General features: G+C 33.6%; 1 protein-coding gene across 1 annotated transcript; it reads left to right on the plus strand.

Annotated features, from left to right (window-relative positions):
• The first annotated feature begins 4,668 nt into the window (after window positions 1-4,668).
• On the plus strand, window positions 4,669-13,888 carry LOC143079566 (ganglioside-induced differentiation-associated protein 1-like). Its single transcript, XM_076254973.1, has 5 exons — window positions 4,669-4,778; window positions 6,407-6,599; window positions 7,774-7,944; window positions 11,178-11,375; window positions 13,442-13,888. Exons 1-5 carry the CDS (start codon window positions 4,722-4,724, stop codon window positions 13,780-13,782), a joined length of 960 nt encoding a protein of 319 aa, XP_076111088.1. The 5' UTR covers window positions 4,669-4,721; the 3' UTR covers window positions 13,783-13,888.
• The last annotated feature ends 1,544 nt before the right edge of the window (window positions 13,889-15,432 follow it).

Here is a 15,432-nt window from a genome sequence, read left to right on the forward strand (position 1 = left end):
ACTATACGGCCTTTGAACAACATAAAAACTCATACAATTCAATGACTAATAAAAAGCCCCAATGTTACAAAATGTAAGGCAGCAACCATTTGATTTTCTGGGGGGGGGGGGGGGGGGGGGGGGGGCTATGGTTTTTTTTTCTGGACAAATTATTTTTTTCGCCTGCGGCGAAAAACAATCTATCCCCCCCCCCCAGAAAATCAAATGGTTGCTGCCTAAAACAATTCATACGAGAAACAAACGGCATAATTTATGATACAACAAGTGTAACTATGTAGCTTTTTGTAACTCTCTATACCCTCGCTTAAAATATTCGTTAAAGGAGAAATTGACTAAAAATGCAAATTGCAGGGGGGAGGGGGCTCTGGATTTAAGAAACTAAGAAATGTGTCACACATGTCATAGATTATCATTATGTTTAAGAATATAATTTTTATCAGCATGACGATTAACAGGAAGTTGATGGATGATAAATCTGAAACCACATCACGTGGTTTGGTATGTTGACATGAAGTCTGACAACAGAATTCTGAAAGTTCTTATTTGTAGACTTGTTCCCTAGAAAAATTCCAAGACAATTTTATACCAGTCCAATATTTGTTAAGATATAGTAGTATTCATGTTACAGGTAATTGATGGGCGACGAATCTGAAAACGCATCACACGATCTGTTATGTTCTCATGGGTTTTGAAAAAAAGAAATCAGGAAATTTTGGTTTCTTATTATAATTCCTTGGAAAAATTAATGCGACGTTGAGTTCTTTGGACGCACATGCATACGAACAGACAGTGGGGGGAAACAGTGTACCCCTTCTCCGGATGGGGGTATAAAAACAAACGAAAATTATACATTACAGACAGACACTAGTGACAACCACTGACTTAAAGGTTTCTGACTGGGGACAAGCATTTAACGGAATTCATAAATGATAGGCCAACAGTATTTATTCAGACACATAAATGTGTCCTTAATGTAGATCCACATCTTTTACTTACAGAAAAGGTTAATATTTGCCCCCCCCCCCTTTTTATAAGATTCTTTTATTTTTGTTACAAGGTGGTGTGAGTCTAAAATTTGTATACGACATTTGAACAGCTCAAAGTCGGCACAAAAAAAACATGTAATCAATATTCTGTTTTTAATAATAGATAAGTAGATATAAGAAGATGTGGTAAGAGTGCCAATGAGACAACTCTCCATCTAAGTCACGTCTTATAAAAGTAAGGAGCCTTGGCTCACACACGCAAGTTATTATAAATGGCCCCATAAATTACTAGTGTAAAACTTGTCAAACGGGAAAACCAACAGTCTAATCTATATAAAAAAACGGAAAACGAGAAAAACTTATGAACCTTATCAACAACCGACAACTGCTGAACATCAGATTCCTGATTTAGGACAGGTGCAAACAATAACAGCGGGCTTAAATGTTTTGATGGTACCAAACCTTCACCAAGTGTCTGTTTAAAATATATAATAAAACTGAATTTTACTGTACGTATTGCTGTGTGTTTGTTTATTTTATTTGGCTAAAGGTATAGAGGGTGGGCTGAGATCTCATAAAGTACATGTGTAATCCCGACGAATTTTTTAGCCTGAGTGTCCCAAGTCAGGAACCTCGGACCTTTGTTAGTCTTGTATGTTTCTTTTTAATTGTAGTTCATTTATATGTTCGGAGTTTAATGTGACGTCCATTTTCATTAAACATGTACACGTTTGTTTCGGGTTAGCTGAAGCCTGATCCGAGTGCGGGATTTTATCGCTGTGTTGAAGACTCATTGGTGGCCTCAGGCTATTTCTGCTCTTTAGTCGGGTTGTTGTCTCTTTCACTGTGACACATTCCCAATTTCCATTTTGAATTGTATAATAGGTCTAAATCGCTCGGAGAATCATAACTGACAAAAATATAACAAAAAGACGAGCACTGATGAGATTCACTATTTAGGAAAGGCACGAACTAGTCTGTGTAACAACAGCATCACGTGCATATACGACATATAAGAACGTGCAATAAAAACCAGTAAAGGAAAAGCACATTCATGCGTGCAATATTTTTTTTATAACCAACCTCTCCATCCAAAAACTCTATCGACCATTTATTTTGATCGTGTTGAATGCATGTTATTAAAGAAGTTCTAGCATGTCTAGTAAATATTAATTTACATAGTATTACAATTCAATTAAATATTGTATTTTGTACGTCTTAGGAATACAATTACACAATACAATTATAAAAGACACATTTTTCTATACATGTATTAAGCCAATATGTACAGTCTCATGAGATACGATAAATACTAAAATTGAGAATGGAAATGGGGAATGTGCCAAAGAGACAACAACCCGACCATAGAAAAAAAAACAACAGCAGAAGGTCACCAACAGGTCTTCAATGTAGCGAAAAATTCCCGCACCCGGAGGCGTCCTTCAGCTGGCCCCTAAACAAATATATACTAGTTCAGTGATAATGAACGCCATACTAATTTCCAAATTGTACACAAGAAACTAAAATTAAAATAATACAAGACTAACAAGGGCCAGAGGCTCCTGACTTGGGACAGGCGCAAAAATGCGGCGGGGTTAAACATGTTTGTGAGATCTCAACCCTCCCCCTATACCTCTAGCTAATGTAGAAAAGTAAACGCATAACAATACGCACATTAAAATTCAGTTCAAGAGAAGTCCGTGTCTGATGTCAGAAGATGTAACCAAAGAAAATAAACAAAATTACAATAATACATAAATAACAACAGACTACTAGCAGTTAACTGACATGCCAGCTCCAGACTTCAATTAAACTGACTGAAAGATTATGATTTCATCATATGAAAATCAGGCACAATCCTTCCCGTTAGGGGTTTAGTATCATACCATCATAACATATATGAGAAGAACATAACCCGTGTCATGCCAACAACTGGTTTTTGAATAAATGTGTTTAGTTCCGATGCAAAGACCCTATAAGTGAATCAATATTAACGCCAAAATATGCAATCTTTAACGACCTGACAACAGTATCGTAACTATATCCCTTCTTAATAAGTCTATTCAAAGGTTTTGTTAGTTTTTGAGGTGAATACTGACACCTTTGTGCTTTATAAAGAATATTTCCATAAAAAATTGGATGTGAAATACCTGAACGTATCAGAAGTCTGCATGTTGAGCTATATTTACGAATGATGTCCTTATACCGATGATAAAATTTAGTAAATGTTTTGACTAGTTTGTGATATCGAAAACCCTGGTGTAATAATTTTTCAGTAATACTAGTACATAAATTTCTCTCGTTAAAATCTAAAACATTGTTACATACACGAGCGAATCGTACAAGTTGAGATATATAAACACCGTAAGATGGTGACAAGGGAACGTCACCATCTAAAAATGGATAATTAACGATAGGAAATGAAAAATCATCTCTTTTATCATAAATTTTAGTATTCAGCTTTCCGTTAGTGATATAGATATCAAGATCGAGGAAAGGGCAGTGGTCATTGTTAGTATTAGCTTTATTTAAAGTAAGTTCAACAGGATAAATTTCTTTAATATACATACTGAAGTCGTCATTATTGAGAGCCAAAATATCATCCAAATATCTAAAAGTATTATTAAATTTGTTTATCAGATGTTGTTTCGATGGGTCTTTGCTTATTTTTGTCATAAATTGTAACTCATAGCAATACAAAAACAGGTCCGCAATAAGTGGTGCACAGTTAGTCCCCATTGGAATTCCGATAATCTATATAAAAACAACATACATATACAGTAATAAATATTAAAGGGGCACTAGCTGTCAAATTCATGGTCACCGATTTGACTCAAATTCTCATATTTGATTTATAACAATGTAAAGCATTTATCCAACTATCAAAAGTCTAAAATAAACAGTTTACAGAGCATGGGGTAGATAATATATAGATTCGTTTCGTGTGTATTTTAGTCCAGACGCCATCTAATTAACTATCGATTTGACCTCAGATGACCATATAAGCGATGTAAACATAAATAAAGATATGAATAGATTAAATCAACACGTGCAATTGGATTTTTATAGGTCTGTTTGATTTTATTTTATAGATTAAAAATAGATGTTTCTCATTGCTTTTAACCGTATAAGAATGATTTTATGTGCATCGAATTATTAATCAAATGATTTACCGCAGTTTCACTTTCATTGTTGACATTCTTTTTCTTTAAATAACCAGTACACGTACAATGCATGTGTTGTCAATCTCTAGCGAGGGGTTAAATTGAAGTTCACATGAATACGGATTTAAAGAGGTTGACTCATTCACTTGCAAGTGAATAACTAATTATCAATGTTTCTTAGCGTAATTTGACAAAATTGAACCTTTTTGGCTGAAAAAAGCGAATTGTTATTTCATTATTTCACTTTCATTATTGATTAAACAAAAAAAAATCAAACTTTAGATTTTTTATATATCTCGTAGCTAGTGCCCCTTTAAAACATATAAATATACAGCATACCGTATAACATTTTAAACATTATATCAAGGATTTTGTCATTGAAGTTAAAGATCTTTTAAAATGTATTTAATCTATTATCATTTCTTTTAATAAACTTATTGTAATAGATTATTTTCGTTTTCGCCTTTTTAATATTCATGCTGATGATTACGATGTTACCTAGTACATGTAGTATGTAAAAAAGATAAAACAAAAGTTCATCGCCCACGTTTTGTGTATAAATAAATTCAAGATGTCTGACAACCGATTTACGTTATACTACTTCCATGGATCTTACTATTCACAAAAGGTAAATAACGCAGCTAGGGAAAATATGCTTAGTGGTTAAGACCATAGTAAAGCATCCGTTTCGCTTTGCAAATACATAAAAACGCAGCCACGCCCGGACAGTATTCATATAAAAAAATAATATATGACCTCTGGGTCGACATGATTGTTTATGTTCAATTTCTTTTTTCTAAGTTTGCTCAATGTTATTTTTTTTTATTTTTTTTCTATTTCCTGTTTTTTTACTTATGTGCCACCCGAGACCATTGAATCTATTGTGTTTCGTCGGAAAGTACTGTCGGAAATTTATTTACCTCGTGAAAACAAATGTCGCCCTCTCTGCACTTTCCAACAACTGATTGAGATTTCCTAGGCGAACTTTGCCAAGCCCATTACCCCTTTATGATTTTTTTCCCAACATGCAGTCGGTTTTTTTTACCTCTGAGTAACTATAATTCCTTTCAAACAACATTGCAATGAAATTTCCTACTGTATATATTATTAATTTTCCCTAGTCTTGAATATGCATGAAATATTTCCTACTGGACTAAGCCACACAAAAAAAATCAATCAACATAAAACGGAGTTGGCAAGTGAGACAGTACATTTTTGTACTTCAAGAAAATAAGAAAATATTCCAAATGTTCTTTTTTTCCAATTACTTAAGGAATGACTGTAATATTTTTTCTGTCTATGAAGAAATAACATAAAAAACTTGGTGCACACTGAATAACGCGCGTAGCGGGTTATTTAACAGTGTGCACCACATTTTTTGTGTTATTTCGAATAGACAGAAAAAATATTACAGTCATTTCTTATAATTTAATTCTAAATTCCATTTTAAACCGTAGAAAACCATGAAGAACGTTGATGACGTCACGGTCACATGACTAAATTATGTCTATGGGCTCATAACAAAATAACGTCAGCCAATCAGAAGACGCGTTACATCCAAAATTAAATTACTTATTGTTGTCGAACTTGATTGCCAGATACTTAGTATACCGTGAGAACTTCTAAATTACTGAACTTAAACAAGATAGGTTATAACGCGTGCGCAAAAGAAGTTTTGGTGAACACGAAAAAAAGACAATGAATAGTGGCATGATCAGGGCACAGTTATATGTATTCTGTAATTTTCAACAAAAGAAATCTCTCACCCAAAAAACTGTACAGGGGAAATTTACTATTTGCCAATTTCCGATTTGATTATGGTTTTAAAAACTTTTTTTTTGTTGTCACAAATTGAAATTGTTTCTTTTGTTATTTAACCTGGTTCTTTATCAGACATAATGGACTTCTTTCCACAAAAATCATGATAATTCGAAAGTGACAAACCGACATTTTATCTAATTTTACGTGAAAGATATAAGTAACTGTTATCAATTATAAAACTTTGAATTAAATGAAAAACTAAAAGGTATAACATAAATAACGCACGGATAAATTTGCTTTTTCCGCTGGCTCGACAATGAAAATGTATGTCCCTCCTTAGGGGTACAACTTACAGAATGGATTTCTAATTACAGAGTCAAATTGGCAAATAGACTATCGCCAGGTAATTAATAAAATATGAACGATTATTAATTAAAATTCCTTGAAGTTTTCCCTGTTGTTTTCTACTGCCATAATGTCTTTTCCCTATTGCAGGCATTGTTGGCTTTATTTGAGAAAGGATGCCAATTCAACCGAAAATTTATAAATATCCATACCGGAGAACAAAAAACACCGGAATATATGAAAATGAATCCACTAGGACAAGTTCCATTGTTAAAAGATGGAGAAGAAATTGTAGTGGATTCGGAGAAAATCATCGACTACATAGACGAAGAAATTAAATCGGGTAAGTAAATTCAGCAAGCGTATAAGAAAACTTAAAAGGTGGTACATGTACCTAACACTACAGGGAGATAACTCTGTAAAATCAGCTAAACGTTTTAATTACGTTGTGTTGTTAAGGGAATATATTTAGCTTCTCAATGATCAAAATAAGTGTTGTCAAACTGCTATATAACCAGTGTAATTTTTCTAATAAAACGGTTGGTTCAAATTTTTTGAAATTTTTATATTTTTGTAAAAGGGTCACAGTTAATACTTTGTCAAAATTTTAAGAAAATTAAACGAGCCAAATTAATTTTAGTTAAAGTGTTGGGTACAACCTTAACACACAAAACGTATCTACAGAATAACAAAGTCAAAGTAAGATAAAAAAAATAAATAAAAAATAAATAAATTAATGCATATACAATGCACTTAGTACAGATTTTTCTGGATGTCCATGTACAACACCCGCATTTATTCTAATACGCAACGAGTGACTGGGGAATACAGAAATATTTTCTCTTGATCTTCATCCGACCGGCAATAAAACCCTTGCTAATGTGGGGCCTTTGTTTTGTTGTGTAGGATGTATAAACTCGCAGCAACGTCCGACCCGAATTCGATATAATAAATCGGATGCCTCGTACAGAGACAGTACTACTCTCTGTGCACGCTGAAAATACTTGCAACAGCTCTTTACGGGATCCGTTGGTGGCTTGCTGCAAGGTTAAACTTCAGCCCTATCCAATTTTTCCTCATTTTTGAGTGGCAGTCCAAATTTCCCACCCTTGAAACCGGTCAACCCTTATTGCAGGACAAATCTATTGGATGTATTGTTAATTTGTTCTCGTCCTGAACATGCATGAAATATTTTGCACTGGACGTAAAGTTATCAACGATCAACAAATCATATAGTTTAAGAGTGTTGTATAAATTAATATATCGTCCTTGTGTGACATCTGTTGGCGCAGTGTTCCCTTAGTTGTCTTTTGTTACCTATACTGGTCACCAGACGATGATAACATGACTGGGACGAGAATAGAAAGGTCGCACGAGTTACCTCGCCTTGAAATGTCCGTAATTCTTGTACATGCCTGACAAAAGGTCAAAAACAAGAGTAACGAGCATCCGTGAGGTGATTCTGTTTTGTTTTTAAAACCATATACTATTGATTTTTTTCTCCATGTTTTTTCCAGGGCCAATATTGGTACCTGATCTAAGCACACCCGTGGGAAAAGAAGTACAAAGGTTGCGTCAGTTTATTGGTGGAATTAGAATAGAGATTACCACATTTGGGTTGTTTTTTAATCCTGACTTGTCAACTTCCGGTGTTAAAGTGCCCAAAAGTTACTTGAAACATTTGAAAGGTATGATGTTTTCCGTTTCTATTTTATTTTTTATAACATTGTGTCTTAATCATATTGAATCACTTAATTGTAATCATTTATATGTAATTAATGTTGATTGTTCTAATCCTTGTTGGCGCTTTGATTAGCAATAAAATATATTTGAATTTGAATTTATTAATATCATTTAATCATTGTTTTGAATAGCAAATGTTAAGTCAAAAGTATGAAATGGCGACTGAAGAAGAAGCAGTCAAAACTTTACTGTAAAATTCTTACTAGTGCACAAGCACTTTCCATTTGAAACTGTTTGATCAACCCTGTACTTACGACTTTTGAAGTTTATTGTGGTTTCGACACAAGAAACATATCCGTGGTCGTCTTTTCAGAAGACATTTCTTCACGGCCAAAATAAATAAATAAATGAGATTTTGAAGAGACGACTTTATCTTTACTGTTTAGAAACTTTGGATCAATAGAATCCTTGTTAGTTCGAACTTTCTGTCAAGGAAATCACGATAGCAAATGCAAGCCTAAGAATTGTATAAACTAAAGAGATAAAAATAAAATAAAGAAGATGTGGTATGATTGCCAACGGGACAACTCTATAGACTAAATGACATATTAGTATACTAAGTATTCTCAATATCTATATATTCTGGAATGTTGCTATTCCAAATTTGAAAGTTCACAATGAGAAAATTGAATTAATCCCAAATCTCGATCTTATACAAGCCACGATGCGCACTATTCCAATGTAAATGTATACTCAGTCACATAAACATTTGGTTCCCAAGCGGGAACTAAAAGGTGGTTATCTTGTAAGTTTTTCGGTCCTGTTTACATCTATAATGCTTAACTATCAATCCAGACTAGAACACACCCGCGAAATCGCGGGTAAATAGAGCGTGAGTTAGCTGTAAAACAAATATATCTGGAGAATTTCAGAAGAGGTATCAAAGGTACTTGTGGACTGGGCACATTTTTTTTTTTTTGCCCTCCCCCTTTTTTCCAAATACCGATTTTTATTCCTTCTGTTTTTCTGTATACTATGAACATACATATATACATTAATTACTATAAACGGTCACTGATATATTATATAAAATGTATCAGTGACCGCCGTGAATAGTCAATTTTAAAACAGGCCCAAAGAACAGCGGAAGTCTTTTATTTTACTCAAAAAGTCAGTCCGATAAAGGAAACAATATCTGGACGCATTTATTATCATATTCCTCCCAAAACATACAAAATAACCGAAACTGAAATACGTTAAGTAAGGATGATAAATGCTAGAACACACCCGTTAAATCGCGGACATTCAGAGCGTGGTTGAAAGTATGTCAAGTGTTGTAGGATGAATTTTTGTAAAAGATTTAATGAATTGAGAATTTCAGGAAAGGTATCAAAAGTCATAGGTTCTTTGGGACAGGACAATTGTTTTTCTACCCCTCTTCCTATTTTCCCAAAATTCCCATTTTTTTCTGTGTATTTCAATTTGAACATACATTTACACTATAATGAACATGCATTACTATAAATAAAGTGTGTTTGCTTTTTACTATCAATTCTCAGTTTACTAATCAATCCAATGACAGTCATTGATATATTATATAGACCCACTCTACTTAATATACTTGGTGAACGGATGCATTTTTGTAAAAGATTTTATGATTGGAGAATTTTAGAAAAGGTATCAACAGTCATAGGTACTTTGGGACATGACAATTGTTATTGTAACCCGGCTCCTCATTTTTTGGCTCTGAAATTCCCATTTTTTTTCTATTAATTTCAATAATGTTAGTGCTTATCTGTACATTATGAACATTGAAGGCCATACATTGACCTATAATGGTTTACTTTTATAAATTTGTTATTTGGATGGAGAGTTGTCTCATTGGCACTCACACCACATATTCCTTTATCTATTCATTAATTATAAATAGAGTGTCTCAGGTTAGGGGGAGGGTTGGGTTCCGCTAACATGATTTACCCCACCACATTATTTATATACGTGCCTGTCCCAAGTCAGGAGCCTGTAATTCAGTGGTTGTCGTTTGTTTATGTGTTACATATTTGTTTTTCGTTTTTTTTTTATATGAATAAGGCCGTTAGTTTTCTCGTATGAATTGTTTTACATTGTCATATCGGGGCCTGATATAGCTGACTATGCGGTATGGGCTTTGCTCATTGTTGAAGGCCGTATGGTGACCTATAGTTGTTAATGTCTGTGTCATTTTGGTCTCTTATTGACAGTTGTCTCATTGGTAATCATACCACATCTTCTTTTTTTATATGTATTTGCTTTTTACTATCAATCCTCATGCAGTTAACAAATCGATCCACAGCGGTCATTGACATATTATATAAACACTTTCTATTAAATAAACTCTGTGGCCGCCGTGGATAGTAAACATGAAAATAATAGCAGATAGCAAATACACTTTATTCATAGTCTTTGTATGCTCAAAGTACAGAAAAACGCAAACCGGAAGTCTAGTCTGACTTAAAATTTCGTCCAATGACGGAAAAATATCTGGACGCATTTTTTTTCGTTTTTCTCCCAAAATAATCCAAACTGAAAAATTATAAGAATGGATGACAAATGCGACTATACGTGGTACCTATAGGACACAGAAGTATGATGATTAATTTATTGTGGAAGGAAGAGAAGCGACACACAAAATGAGGTCTTCTCGTTTAATAGTATAGATAATATAAGCTATGCATGTGTCGTTATTTACGTGACGATAAGTGAATGACAAAAATGATTGTGTTTATTTTCACACAGCCTGGGTTGTTGCTTACACTTGAGACAACATTCTTATATAACGATTCAGGCAATGAATCTTAAATAAGACATGATAATATAGGGTATGTAATGTAAATTTACCAAACTTCTGGAAATATAAACGGAAGAGGAAGTTGTCTATGAATAAAAGCCGTGGTGATGACGGACACATATCCGGACTTCTTTTTTTCCGTTTTTCTCCCAAAATAACCGAAACCGAATAATCATAAGAACGGATGACAAATGCGACTATGCATGGTACCCATAGGACATACAGTCACAATGATCAATTTATTGTGGAAGGAGGAGAAGCGACACCAAAAATGAGGTCTTCTCGTTTAATAGTATAGATATTTAGTCATAACTTAATAAAGTCTAAGTTACTTTGGGTATACTAATCTTGTTTTGTCCGAAATATTAAAAATAAACGTTATTAATGGAAAATAATGAAAATCCCTTTTAGGTTCCTCCGAGAAAAATGTGAACAGTTTGGAAGAGGCAGCTCTGAAATATCCAGATTTAAGAGATTCTTATATCGCAAAAGCAGAAAAGTCGAGACAATTCTTTGCAGACGCTGCTAACAAAGAATTGGTTGTGCAATGTTTAGAAGAAATCGAACAGAAGTGCGATCATTTAGAGGAATGTTTGAAGAAAAGTAAAAGTAAGTAAAATGAGAAAATAACTTAGTGCAAACGTATTTGATTATAAAATTTGTTGAAACAATCATTTGTATACCCTCGAATAGACAATTTATACCTAGGAATAACCCATTCGTTCCGTCCGTTCGCCCTTCTGTCTGTCTGTCTGTCTGCCCGACTATCCATATACCTTATCAGCGCTTATCCTCCTAAACGGCTAAATAGATATCGATGACACTTAACACAGTTATAGAACACTACCAGATGATGTGCATAAACTTCTAGTAATATAATCCTGGTTTAACATGATCGAATTTATCACTTCAATATACTAAGGGGCGGGTATCCGTTCTTGATTGATATAGTCTTATTTCTTTGGTTAAGTATACTACCATTAGATAAAATAGAAAGAATTTAGCAATTCAAATGAAAAATCACACACGGACAAAAAAAATAGTTCTGCATCACAAGAGGTAGGACTTTCCCCCGAAATATATTTCACGGCAGGACCATTTCTAAAAGCAATGAAATTTTTACTAAAGTTTACAGTTTGATAGGTTTTTTGCGTTCGGTGACTCTGAGCCGACCAGTCTTTGCTATTACTCCTATCTTGCAAAAAAGTAAAGAGGTAGAGCCAATAAATTAATGTATACCTACAAGAGAAACCATGGCCGTAATTCCAAAAGAGAACTTTGGTTTTTATTAGTTTAGAATATAGTTATATTTAATTTTTAGAGATAGTTACTCACAACTCAAAAAAAAAACTTTCAGATTCGGGGTCAGATCCAGCCAAACAGGATTTCAACCCAGGATAAAAGATAAAACATTATGCCATATTTCTGAACATGTTACTAAATTTTTATTTCCTTCAAATGATATCTAAAGTGGATGAAATACAGTAGCGGATCCAGGGGATGGGAGAGGGTTCCGGGAGTTGGGACCGCTCCTTTTTTAGTGACGATCAATGTTTTTTGAATGGAGACATATGGTTGGGAACCTCCCTTTATCCTGGGTTGGAATCCTCTTTGGACCCCGAGTCTGCAAGTATTTTTACAAGTTTGGAGTAACTATCTCTAAAAAATAATTATTACTAACTATAATTCTTTACTAAAACCAAAGTTTTCTTTTGGAATTACGGCCATGGTTTGGTCTTGTAGGTATAAATTAATTTATTGGCCCTACCTCTGTGCTATTTTGCTATATAGTGTCGTGGACCTCAAATCTTTTGTTGTCTTGGGGGGGAACTATAAGATTGAAGTCACGCTTCTCGTTATAAAGCATAAACAGGCTAAATTATGTCTTACATTTCCGATAACCAGAAATACCAAATAGAGGTTTATAACAATAGGAGTAAGAGCAAAGACTGATCGGCTCGGAATCAAAATAATGTGTCCGGGTAAGTTGACATGTCTTCCTGCGAACCGCTACCTTGTGAACCAGCATGTAAAAAATCCGGCTCAGTGTGTCGGTCCAGCACAAAACAGGGTTCATATTCAATTACATTCACATGTTCTCGTCCTGAATATGCATATTAATTTGGCACTGAACGTTAAACAACCATCCATCCATCCATCTTTGCTATTTTTAGTACAAAAGTGAACTGAAAGTTTGCAGTCATTTGCGATTTAAGCTGACGACAGACTATACCTGAAATATTTTTTTAATTAGTAAAGGAGGTATAATTATCATTCTTTAAAAAGAAAACAAAAAAACAAAAAAACAAAAAAAAAAACAAAAAAACACAAGAAAGTATTCGTGATGATGGAAACATTTAACCATTGTATATATATATCAGACTGTTTTTAATTTATTATTTGTGGATACTAGTATTGAATTGTCTGCAACGTAAAAATTATTCATCAGACTCGGAATATGAGCCACATATTCAAGCTCGTATACCATTCGGATTATACATAAACAGATCACCAATTAAAGATAAACAACTTCTGAAAAACCTAGTGTGCATGATATTCATATATAAAGTGTCATAAATTAAAAAAAAATGGTCTCATAATTTTCGCCTTTATTCAAGATATGCATGAATGATCCACCTCTTTTTTTTTTTTTAATTATTTATATATTTCAACAGATACTGTACAGGGAGACGAGTTTTGGTTGACAGGTCCAGATTTTAACGCAGCCGACATTTTACTTGTTGTGTTCATGGACAGAATGGAGACGTTGGGACTTGAAGGCAGATATTTCTGTGAAACAAAGAGGCCATTATTATACGATTACTTTCAGAGAATTGGTCATAGACAGTCCGTCCAGTTATTAAGGACTGAAGTTAAGAAATTGGTCTCAATGTTCATATGGAATAGAATTAAAGCAACAGTGCCATATGTGGCTGCTCTGGGTTTAACAATTGGATTAGGAGTCTGGTTCATGAAAAATAAGTCAGCAGTTATAAATTTAGTTGTAAAAAAATAATAAATTGAATTATGCAATCGTTCATTTTAATTCAAATATGCAGTATGTATCTTATTTTGAGCGTCTGTTTATATTCAAGTGTGCAGAATAAAATTATGATCTTGATTGTCCGTTTTATTTAGATATGCAGTATAAGATTTTGGTGTCGGTTTAAATTCAAATATGCAGTATATGATTTTGAGCGTCCGTTTAATTTGAATATGCAGGCTATGCTTTTGGAAGTTCGTTAAAATTTAGAAATACACGTCCGCTTAAATTAAAATATGCAATTAATGATTTAATCTTAAACGTTTAATCTTAAGTTCTTGTTTTTTCGATTGTGGTCTGTATCTATAGTTCTACTATAATTAAAGGTGACAGAATTTCAAATGAAATCTACGCTTCGTGCTTTGAGAAGTGATTAGAAGTGCTTTAGATTTTAGAAAAGGTACATCAATCATCATTATCATCGACTCCTAGGAGTCGATATTAAGAATTGAACGATGGACAGTCAGTGCGTGAATTTTTCTTGCTACATGATTGGAAGATATTACGAGATGTGAAAAAATCAAAGTTTATTGATTGGTTAGGACAATCCAAACCTAGTAAATGTCCTTCAATCCCGTAGAGTATCGGATTTGTCCTCCCTATTTTAGCAATTAGATTTTGTCTGGTCATTAATCATGCATATTCATGATTTTGGTACACAGGTAACTTTTATCTATAAATAGTCGAATCTTCTGGAGTTACTACTTCAAAACGTGTGACCTCAGGTGTGTGGTAAAATTTGTTGATTGATGCACGTGGCTATTCTAGTAAATGAATAAATCTACAAAGCGAGAGCACTTTCAATTTTCATCAGCTAAGAGTCGACTAGCCCTTTTTGAAAGGCTAATGCTTGTTATCTTATTAACTTGCACATTTGTCGTAACAAATGTATGTGTTTTTTTAACCCACCGCCACCACACACACACACACACAGACACACACAGACACACACAGAAACATTTGGTGTGTATCCCTCCTAAAGAGAACAATACACGGTGATTGAACAAACAAAAATAATTGGTATTCCTTCTCATGGAGACATAAAATTATTGTTTGTCAATTTATAAAATGTTTAAATAAACTGTTACAGAAAGTCAATTGGAACAAAAAAGAAAGATTTGAAGGTCAACTCCTAAACATGTTAGCTTTATATTATATATAGTATTTAATTTATCTTAAACACACTTATTTTCAAATTCCTGTTTGTGGAATATTTGGAATAAACTTTTATTAATGAAGATATAAAGTTCTTTAGAATTCGAGACATCACTCTGAAGAAGCGCATATATATCACTGTGAAAAATAAAACCAATTCCTTAAGATGGTGCATCCCCATGAAGGAAATTAAAATTCCTTTCGAACAAATCTTGTTTGAAAATAACCGTAGACCATAAAATGTGAATATCAGTCCAAGGAGCGTACTAATACAATAAACAAGAATGTGTCCATAGTACATGGATGTCCCACTCGCACTATCATTTTTCAGTGGACCGTGAAATTGGGGTTAAAACTTTAATTTGGAATTAAAATTAAAAAGATCATATCTTAGGAAACATGTGTACTAAGTTTCAAGTTGATGTGACTTCAACTTTATCAAAAACTACCTTAATTGACCAAAAACTT

Source organism: Mytilus galloprovincialis, chromosome 6 (assembly GCF_965363235.1).
Source record: "Mytilus galloprovincialis chromosome 6, xbMytGall1.hap1.1, whole genome shotgun sequence".
Classification (NCBI taxonomy): domain Eukaryota; kingdom Metazoa; phylum Mollusca; class Bivalvia; order Mytilida; family Mytilidae; genus Mytilus; species Mytilus galloprovincialis.